This window comes from Boleophthalmus pectinirostris, unplaced genomic scaffold (genome assembly GCF_026225935.1).
Source record: "Boleophthalmus pectinirostris isolate CB_2022bp ecotype Guang Dong unplaced genomic scaffold, ASM2622593v1 HiC_scaffold_14, whole genome shotgun sequence".
NCBI classification, from domain to species: Eukaryota; Metazoa; Chordata; class Actinopteri; order Gobiiformes; family Gobiidae; genus Boleophthalmus; species Boleophthalmus pectinirostris.
In genome coordinates, this window is record NW_026571047.1 from 23,282,052 (window position 1) to 23,293,150 (window position 11,099).

Sequence of the window (11,099 nt, forward strand, 5' to 3'; positions counted from 1 at the left end):
GGCCCATCACTTTAAGCCTGGTGATAAGGTGTTAGTGTTGCTTAATACTTTTGGCTCTGCTCTCTCAGCCTGTTTCTCTGGCCCCTTTGTTGTTGAGAAGAAAGTGTCTGACACAAACTACATCGTTCTTTCACCTGAGAGGAGAAGTTCATGTTAATATGCTCAAGCCTTTTTATGTGAGGGAGGAGGAGAAGCCAGCTCAGTCCTTGTTAGCTGTGTCACCTGTGTGTTTTGGAATATGAACGAAGGAGGATTTTGAAGAGCCTAGTGTTGCCCAACAGTGTGGTCGGCTGTCAAACTCTGAATTTAGGCACTATATCTGTCATATCTCAGTGAAGACCAACTTAATGACATCTTGGCTTTATTTCAGTCCTACACCTCCTTGTTTGGTGACACTCCAACTCAAACTAATGTACTTGAGCTTGATACTGATGTAGGCTCTGCTGCTCCTATCAAGCAGCATGCATATTGTTGTCCTTTAACCAAGCGTGAGGCCATGAAAAAGGAGGTTAAATACCTGTTAGATAATGGCCTGGCCAAACCCGGCCATAGTCCATGGAGTTCTCCTTGCCTCCTTGCTCCATAAAGTTAATACAGTTACTGCACCAGATTAATTTCCTCTGCCACGTATTGGGGACTGTATTGACACTGGCCCTGCAGTGCACATTACTAAGTTAGACCTGTTAAAAGGCTACTGTCAGGTTCATTTACCTCCCAGAGCTTCTGGTATATCTGCCTTTGTAACACCTGACCATTTCATGCAGTATACTGTAATGGCCTTTGGCATGAGAAATGCACCTGTCACATTCCAACACCTTATGCACCTTGTGCTTAGTGATGTGTCCAACTGTAATGTTTATCTAGATGATATAGTTGTCTACTCAGATACTGGTCTGAACACATCTGCACCTTACATGAAGTTTTTACAAAGTTGTCTCAAGCTCAGTTGATGCTCTAGCCATATGTGACTTCTCTTGGAAAGGAAGTTGGTCAAGGAAAGGTACTGTCCGAAATGTGAAAGTTGTAAAAGTTGAAGTTGCAGCTGTACTTACCTACCCCTACTACTCGTTAAAAACCCGGAGCCTCCATTGCAGCGACTTCAGTTCTTTATTTTTGTGTTACTTACACAGTTGTTTTTTTTTACACAGGTAGTTTTGTGATTGTGTTCACACAATTGCTTCAATAAATCAAACTTCTTGATTCAAGACAACTTTTCAGTTCTTTTTAATGTTTACAGACTAGAAATTACACAACAACCCTTAAACAGCAGAACAGTTCTTTGTCCAAGCCACTACAACTCTACTGTGCAGGTCGGATCTTCATGCTGATGGCCTTCAGGGAGTAGTCATATCCTTTCCAGGTTTTCCACTCTATACCAGCGGCGAAAATGGTACCATCCGCACCCCAGCGATATATTCCATTTGGGTTAGCACTGTGACAGGTGTTGTACCAAAAACCCCCAAGGTACTTTTTAGCACAGTTTGCAGACTGAGTATCTTGGTCATTGTCAAAGGTGGAAAACTTCATGTCGCTGTGATTTAATAGACTATTTCCTATGAAGAAAAATTAAAGGTTCTATATTATGTAAAATTGAGCCTGTGAGCTTGTAGCCATGTTGTAATCTTGTTACCTCAACAAAAACAAACCTGGAGTTGTGTTTTGTTTCATTCACACATGTTTGAGTAATCCATTATTATCAGTCTGTCTACATCTCCAAACCTCAAAGTTATGCTAGATTTTATTGTCAAAATAAAACTAAACTGCAGAATAAAAAAACTAATAAATAAGAGCTCGGGGCCACTGTGTGCGTACATGCTGTAGTTTTCATGTTAACAGCTCCCTTTTACTTTTAGTTCAGTAGTGACTGGAAATTTCAGGGCTGTAATCATCCAAACGATTCTAGTGAAGGTTTCGGAGTTTAAAAACACAGTGGGGCATTTTCTGTTTGAGAGAAGAGCTAAATGTGCAGAGTTTGTTCCAGGTCTGTTTGTGAGGAGGAAACAACATTATAACATAGATCAGAAAATGGCGTAATATGAGCCCTTTGTGTTGTTGTTTTTCTTATCTTAAAGGTGCACTGTGTAAATGTTCTGGTGGAGAGTCCAGCATTTTGTCATCTTTATCAAGACCTATATATCTCAGTAAAGACAAATATGTGACATCACTAGGCAAAGTTCCAGGTCAGGGGCCTCGTTTAGAAAGGACAGCAATGTTTCCCACAGCAGTTTATAGTTAAGGCGGCCACGTTGACTACGTCCCTACGAACGTTAAAGACTTAAACAAGGTTTAACAAATAAATACAGAACTAAAAGTGACAATGACTCATCTGTTCATTTAATAATATTTCATAATATTTAGACAACACATCTTTGCAGTAAAGCCAGTGTGGTTTCTTGCTGTTTCAAGAGTTTTATCGCTATATATTTAAGTCTGCCTATGAAGTGTGTGGACTGGTTCTGTTCATGCACATATACTAGTAGATAACGTGCACACAGGGGTCTGAATGGTCAAAGGAGGAAGAGGGCTATGAGCGTCTGTGAGAGATTCAGATGCCCTCCCCGGGACAGTGAAAAGAGCAAAGGAGGAATACGAGGATCAGTGGCCAGAGGATCAGTGCTTTGGCAGGTGAAGTACAGATTTAGCGCGTAACACATCAGATACAGATCAGGAGCTGTTATTCTGCCAATAAAATCCACATGGAACATTCAAACTGCTGACCTCTGTGAGTGTGGGGCTGGGTCTGACCTCTGTGAGTGTGGGGCTGGGTCTGACCTCTGGGTCAGGACGGGCACAGACATTATTCTGTTCTTCATACTGTCAGAGAGCAGCTCCCATTTGCAAGAGCTCCCCGTTACACAAAAATGTAGGGAATATTTAGGGTTTGGTTCAGGTTCAGCCAGTAGGCTTTGTGTCGTGTGCAGACTTGGGCCACTCAAAAGTAAAAGTGTTAAAGTTGTGTTTAGTCCCTGTGCTTCTTTAAACCAAAGCCTGGCTCCTGTGCTCTGAGGAAAGAGATTTCTCTCAGGTCCAGTCATTATTTCATCTTTTTTGTTGGGTCACAGACTGTGTTCTATAGAAGTTTGTGGTCGCAGTGTGGACTGAGGGGGACCCTGCCCTGTACTGGAAAGTGGCTGCACTCGTGCATTAGTTTCAAATGTATAATTTGTCAAGAATAATGAGTGGAATAAACAGCCCTTCTCAGTGTTTTGGCTAACCTCTGCTGAAATGCACAGAACTGAATGTAATTCTTTTATATGTGTGCATTTTCTGATGATTTCCTGATCAAACACTTCCTCAAACTCTTCACTTCTGCTCCTGTCCACGAGTGTCTCTTTTCCCCTGTGTCTGCAGATTTTGCGTAGAGCTTTCAACAGGGTCCTAGCTGCCGTAGCAAACCTTGGGCAAATCTCTCAACCCTCCTCGCCCACAGAGTCTGTGTACACTGGAGTATGTGTGTGTGTGTGTGTGTGTGTGTGTGTGTGTGTGCGTGTGTGTGTGAATGTGAGTCCTTGTTGTAAAGCTCTTTGAGTGCCCTGAAGGTGGAAAAGTGCTATAAAAAATGTGACCGATGTGACAGAAAGGTTTAATATCATACTGTGAAACTCTCCAGACAAAGCAGTAACATTTCCACGGAGAAAAGATTTTGATGGGCCCTCCACTAGAAAAATTACACAATGCATCTTTAAATAACTCACCAGCTCCTCCATCGATGAAGCCTGATACCTGCAGTTTGTACCCGTCACACTCAGAGCCAACAGAGAAGGACGAGTATCTGGCTGAGGCATTGTTCCCCTCAAAGTCCTCCATCTCCACCAACAGCTCGTGTGGTTTTCGACTGGACAACATGTGAATAAACTCCAGACCTGAAGATAATAACAAATAAATAAATAAAAGCAAAATGAAATCAATAAAAAATAAAATCAATATCAAATTTGGCTAAACAACCCTCCACAGAAAAGTTACACACTGCACCTTTAATATTACGAACTCAAACATATCAGAAATACAATCTTTTAGTTTGCTGCAATTTGCTGATTCTCAAGGACCACCTGGCAAACCTTTGTGTCTTACCCAGCCAGTGCTCTCCGTCAGCTTCACCAAAACCAGTCTTGTACTGACTCCAGGGTCTGTAAAAGTTCACCGTTCCATCCATTCTCCTCTGAATCACCTTGGTGCACAACAGAGCTTTAGACCAACTTATAAGGGCACTGCATATACAGTAGAAAAATAATAATAATCATCATCATCTTCATAATCATAAAAAGTAGTACAACAAGTAAATTATCAAAATAGTATATTCTTAGTACTGGGCTGTGGTTCTTTAGTCAGTGTTGGTTGATTGGGTCTTGGTCAACCAAAATTGTATTAATTGTCTTTTATGAAGATTATAAGGATTTATATGGAACAACAGCAGAAAGGAGAGGTGAGTGAACAAGCTGGGGATTTGTTTTTTTTTCTATGTAAAAATGCAGATTACAGTCATAATTCACAAGTTTAATCTGTGTTTATCTAAAAACATTGTTTCCTAGTATTTTTAGGCCCGAGCACCAGAAGCTGGTGAAGGCTGTTAGTATCACAAACCAATGCTCCTAGTGGGCAGAAAGTGAAATGACATGACTAGTCGCACGTAGTGACCTGGGACCCTCATTATGACGTAGGAATGTGCCAGAGCTTTCTGAAAATGTATAGTTTGCTGGCAAAAAAAAAACAAAAACAAAAAAAACAGCGTAACATTGTAGAATATTACTCTTTTTTCGTCTTTCTTTTTATATTTTATTCAGCTCATTCACTTTTCACACATGGAACAATGACAAAAACTCAAAAAACTTTGCCAACTGTAAAAACTCCACCATTTACCATTTCTCTATTTTCAGAAATTGTGCCCAGAGATATGTGGCCTCTTCTTCCAGGAACGCGGCAGAGGTGTGGTTATGTTGCTCTCTGTCTACCTCAACATTCACTCAATGCAAGAAGGGGCTAGGCTTTAAAGTCATGGTTGGGGTTTACAGTTATTAGGATTAGTGTGGGACACTGTGTTTGGGGGCCATGGCGTATGCGCACAACAGGGCCGATCATTGCCACTTGTGGCTATATTTTTCAGTTGTTTTTGCATGAACTCTCTCTGCAAGTGTAGTCTTGTGAGTGCAGTTTGTGTCAGATAATAGTTTTCAGAGCTTTTGCTTTCCATTTTTACTGGACAAATCTAAATGTAAAATGGTAAATGGTCACATTTTTATATCCAGTAGTGCTTTTCCACCTTCAAGGCACTCAAAGTGATTTACATCAAGGAAGCATTCACCCATTCACACACACATTCATACACCAGTGTACGCAGACAATAGGAGGGAGGTGGATTAAGTGTTTTGCCCAAGGACACAACAACAGCCTTCATCTGTGGGAGTTGGAATCACACCAGCCAACATGTGGGTCAGTGGATCAACCAGTGATGTTTATGTCAAGTGGGATTTGAACTAGCAACCTTTGAATCAGTGGACAAACGCTCGACAAACTGTGCTACTGTTGCCCCTCTCAATATGTTTCTTTAGTCGATTACAGCTTTAATTCTCAGCCACAGTTGTTAAAAGTGCACGCAAGATTGGCTCATTCAAATAAGGACAATGTAAACTGAAAGAACATACCGTCCAACCACCCCCAGCTGTTGTCAGGTCACAGTACGCCTGGAAAAACAATACTGTTTAAAAATGCAGCTGCTTCTGTCCAATGAGATGTGATTTCTTCATGTGTAATGTTCCACAATATGGCATTAAAGGCCCCATATTATGGCGTTTTCTGATCCGTTATAATGTTGTTTCCTCTTAATAACACCTGGAGTTGTGTTTTGTTTCATTCTCACATGTTTAACTCACAAATCCTTCATATTTAGGCTGAGTTCTTCTCTTAAACAGAAAACACTCTGTTCCACCTTGTGATGTCATGTGGTAATACAGGAAGTGCTCCACTGAGTTTTAAAAACCCAGACACCTTCATTAAAATAATTTGGATAATTTCAGTATCTGTACTGAACAACATGTAAATTTGAAAACTATACCACCTCATGACATCACAAGGTGGAACTGAGCATTTTGAGCTTTGGAGATGTCAACAGACTAATAATAAAGGATTATTCAAACATGTGTGAATGAAACAAAACACAACTCCAGGTCTGTTTTTGATGCAGTAACAACATTATAATATGACTAAAAGCTCACAAGAGTCCAGTTTTGTGTAATATTGGACTTTTAAACAAGGTCAGATCTTTGGAGCAGTGACATCACAAGGAACAGAGTGTTTTGTGTTTGAGAGAAAAACTCAGTCTCAATATGCAGTGTTTGTGTTCCAACTCCAGGTCTGTTTGTGATGAGGAAACAATGTAACACAGATCAGAAAATGGCGTAATATGGGTCTTTTTAACATTGCATCACCTGAACTCCAAATTTCTCTCCGTAAGGATGGATGGTGTAGACTCCACTCCGACGGGACTGATCTGTGTAATCATTGTGTTCAAGGATGTCATTGCAGTCCACAGGTGGCCAAGCTCCACAGTCTCTCAGCAGTGAAGATAGAAACAAGAGTACTGCCAACTGGAACACAGATAAATATTGATAATTTAACGTAGATCTAAAGGTGCATTGTGTAACTTTCCTGGTGGAGGGCTCACTTTTGCTTAAAATCTTCCAAAGTATGGCCATAAACTTATCTGTCTCCATAGAAACAAGCAGGAGACACCACTAGGCCAATTTACAGGTGAGATCTGTGAAGCAGTGACCCACACTCACAGTCAGAATACATGTTTTTAAAGGTGTTTTTAAGCAATAAAAACACACAACTGAACAAATGCATCTTATTTAAGTTTAATACCATATTGTGGAACATTACAGGCAAAGCTATAGTATCTCCATGGTGGCAAACCCCCAACCTGAAAAAAGTTACCTTAAAGGCACTAGACAAAAAAAAAAAAAGAAAAAACTCCCACAGCCCACCTCTCTCTCACTCCCTTTTAAAGGTGCAACTTTTCTGGTGGAGGGTCCATCTGGAATGTTTCACAGTACGGCATTAAACCTTTTATCTTCATGGGTACCAAACCAGACCAAGTTACAGGTCAGATCTGTGGAGAGGCGACCCCACTCACAGTCAGAACACCTGTTTTTTCATGATTTTTGAGACACTTGTAATTGAATAAATGTTAGATAGAGCTGTATAATGTCATATTGTGGAACATTTCAGGCAGAGCAATGACGTATCCATAGAAACAAGCAGGTGTTGGCCCCCCAATCTGTTACATAGTGCACCTTTAAACAGTTTGCAGTGGTCCAAAGTTATTCACTTACTTTATGCATTTTGAGCATCCTAATTATTCACTGCGATGAGTTTATGTCTTGTCCAGGTTTAGGTCCAAAGCTCAGAAGAATACATTTTGCGTAATATAGGACCTTTAAAGTCCATGCTATAACAGCAACCAGTATATAGATATATGTATGTACAATACTTACAGTTGATCACAATAATTTATTGCCTGGCTTTTAAAAAAATAATAATATTTTTTTGTTTTTGTAATGCAGACAAGACAATAAGGAACAGAAGTACAGATAAAAAAGAATAATAATTACACAGGGTAAAATAAACAGCAAAAAACAAAATCTAGGTAAGTTAAAATGACTTAAATTAAGGACATTTGACTTGATTTGAGCAGATTTAACTTAAGTAAAATGATCTACCAATGGAATAAGTGTGTTTTTCTTAATTCAAGCAACATCGCATTTTATTTCTTATTTTAAGTGCAAAGAGTTGTTGTGTTTCTTATCTTAAGTGTAGCAAGATGTATTTTCATATTTTAACTACAAAAAGTCTTGTTCCATTGGTAGATCATTTTACATGTCATGTGAAATTTACTCAAATCATGATAAAACTTTCCTAATTCAAGTAATCAAGTAAAACTAGTAATCGTAACTAGTTTGTTTTTTGTCATGTACATGTAAGTGCTCAGTAAGGAAGTGTAAGTGTAAAAGTGTAAGTCTAAGTGTAAGTGTAAATGTTCAGCTTACCTTCATTGTCAGATGTCTGTTGAAGTAGATGCACGAAATTCACTCACAAAGCCAAACAATGTTTTGAAAATGTGTAGATTCTGCTTTTATAATCTGCTTTTTTATTTACTTATTTAATCAGCTGTAGCGGGAAATGGGACAACCTGGTTCAACCAATCAGAATCAGAGCTCAGCTCTGTTTGTTCAGGTGCTATGGCTAAAAATGATAAATGACTAAAGGACACTGTATTTTACTGTTTTTAATTAATAATAAAGTACATTGCAAAACATTTTTTTTGTGAGCAATTTTACATTAAAATTGATCTAGTTCAGGGGTCTCAAACTCGCAGCCCGCGGAATGATATTTTGCGGCCCCCTACTTGAGCACAAGAATCCCTCATTCTTAAGTATGGGACACAAGGAGGGAGCGGGAGACTCAGGGACAGTGGTCCTGAGTCAGGCCTATGTTTTGATAATCAGCTCACCAGAGCTTTCCAGTAAGTTCAGTCTGACCATGTGCCTTTTTGAGCACACAAATCTGTGTGAAAAGCTTTTCTCCACCATGAAATTTAATAAACCAAAGTACAGGTCCAAACTCACTGATGAACATCTTAAAGTTATACTGACGATCTCATTTGTTTGAAGCCAAATATGTCTCAGCAAAAGGGAGCGCAGCCAGGGCTCAGGCAGGAAGAGGGAGCCCAAAAGAACTAGTAGAAGTAGTAACAGTTTGAACTTATATTCGGATGAAATTTTCATGTTTTGAACTGTTATTATTAAAGATTTAGAATAATAAATAGTTGAAACCTCGGTTTTGTCAAAAAGCCTACTACTAAACTTGATGCAGCCAGCCTCACCCAGACTTTACCTCCAGTGGCCCCCAGGCAGATTCTGCTTTGAACCTGCTTTTTTTATTTACTTATTTAATCAGATATAGTGGGAAGTGGGACAGCTTTGTTCAACCAGAATCAGACCTCAGCACTGTTTGATCAGGTGCTATGATTAAAAATTATCAATAAAAAAGACATAGTATTTTACTGTATTTTAATTCAAAATAAAGTACAAGTGTTACTTACATTGCAAAACAGTCTTTTTGTAAGCAATTTTAGGTTAAGATTGATCTAGTAGTCAGTAGAGAGTAGAGAGTAGGGAGTAGGGAGTAGTAGTAGTAAGGTTTTTTTTGTTTTGTTTTTTTAACAAGGTTTGGTTAGTTATCAAATTAAAGTTAAAGCTTCAACATGTAACTTTTCTGGTGGAGGGAGAGTTTGTTACCTGTTTGTCTCATGTCATTGCTTTTTTGTTGTTGCTATTCACCTGATTTAATTGAAATAAAAAACAAACAAACAAACAAACAAACAAAAAGTAGGGTGTTAGTGATGTCATCTGCTGGTCCCCATGGAGATAACAAATTTAATATCTTTTTATAGAAAAATATCTCCATAGCCCAAACTATATACAGCGGTTGGGAAGCTTCAGAAAAATGAATGATGCTCACTTTTCCCCACATAATTATTTTTTAAGGTAATTTGAAATATAATGTTAATTTCACATTCAATATTTGAATGTAAAAAGATGGCAAATATTTACACTACCAGACCAGTCAAAAGTTTGGACACGCCATTGACAGTTTTTTTTTTTACTACTTTTGACATTTGATACACACAGAAGACATCAAATACACGATTTATGGTACTATGTACTTAAAAAAAAAAGATTATTATTATTTTTTTTTAATACAAATTCTCAAAGTAGCCACCCTTGGTCAAAAATATTTAGTTTTAGTATTTTTTTTAAACATCTTAATAATACAACTTATATCTTGCATCATACAGTAATAAAAATAAAGAATAAAAATACTGAATGAGAGAATGTGTCCAAACTTTTGACTTTATTTATTTATTTATTTATTGGTGAATTCAAGCAGTTAGTTAGATGGAAATTTGTGGGTTTCAGCTTCCTGTTCCATGCAAAATTTTTAGGACTTTTTCCCAGTCAAATGATATATTATATATATATATATATATATATATATATATATATATATATATATATATATATATATATATATATATTATTTTTTTTTTTTTTTTTTTTTTTTCAAATTAGTAATCACTATGGCAACAGTCTTAATTTTTCACCATTCTGAAACCCATGGACAGGACCTTTTAAAAGTGCATTGCATAACATTTCTGGCAGAGTGTCAAATGCTTTTGTCCATGTAGATGTTATTAAGCCCTGAGCGGCAAGAGAAAAAAAAAAGAGGCATGTCTTTTGAGCTATTTTCAAAGTTTTTTTTTTTTTTTTTTTTTTTTTCTTTTTAACTTTTGCCCTCTCTTTTATAACTCATAAAAGAGCAAGTGAGTCTAAAACCCCAGTCTCCTACATCCTAACCAACAGCCTAAAGCAATGAGCTATTCTTCTGCTCGTCCACAGTTGCTGAAGTTTGATATTTACACTAATATACTGAGAAAACACTTAGGAGCGGTATTTATATTTTTTTTCTCAGCCACAAAAACGATTAAAAAAAAAAAAAATAATTAATTAAAATAAAAAATAAAGATAAAATAATAATAATAATAATAATAATAATAATAATAATAATAATTATTATTATTATTATTATTATTTATTATTATTATTATTATTATAAATACTTTTTTTTTTTTAAGTTGGTGCAAAAAAAAAAAAAAACTTAAAAAATAGAGCCCCCCCCCCTTTTTTTTTTCTTTTTGTTGCTCAGGGCTTCCGTATGTATGTTATTGCTTTGTCTAGAATGTTTCACAGTATGGCATTAAACCTTTCTATCTTCATGGAGACCAAACCAGACCATGTTACAGGTCAGAACTGTGGAGAGGCAACCCCTCTTACGCTCAGAATGCCTGCTTTTATAGGTGTTTTTCAGATATAAAACGACCTGTAATTGAATAAATGTAAGTTAGAGCTGTTTATGTCATACTGTGGAACATTCCAGGCAGAGCAATGACATATCCATAGAAACAAGCAGGTGACAGATCCCCAACCTAAAAGTTACATAGTGCACCTTTAATTACAAGTTTTCCTGCTGCCTTCAGTCCAATT

At 37.5% G+C, this 11,099-nt stretch overlaps 1 protein-coding gene across 1 annotated transcript; it reads right to left on the bottom strand.

Annotated features, from left to right (window-relative positions):
• Nucleotides 1-1,207: 1,207 nt before the first annotated feature.
• On the bottom strand, nucleotides 1,208-8,139 carry LOC110160422 (microfibril-associated glycoprotein 4-like). The gene is made up of 6 exons (XM_055150546.1): nucleotides 8,043-8,139; nucleotides 6,423-6,581; nucleotides 5,640-5,678; nucleotides 4,072-4,168; nucleotides 3,696-3,863; nucleotides 1,208-1,553 (listed from the first exon to the last, which is right to left on the bottom strand). Exons 1-6 carry the CDS (start codon nucleotides 8,046-8,048, stop codon nucleotides 1,300-1,302), a joined length of 723 nt encoding a protein of 240 aa, XP_055006521.1. The 5' UTR covers nucleotides 8,049-8,139; the 3' UTR covers nucleotides 1,208-1,299.
• Nucleotides 8,140-11,099: the final 2,960 nt, after the last annotated feature.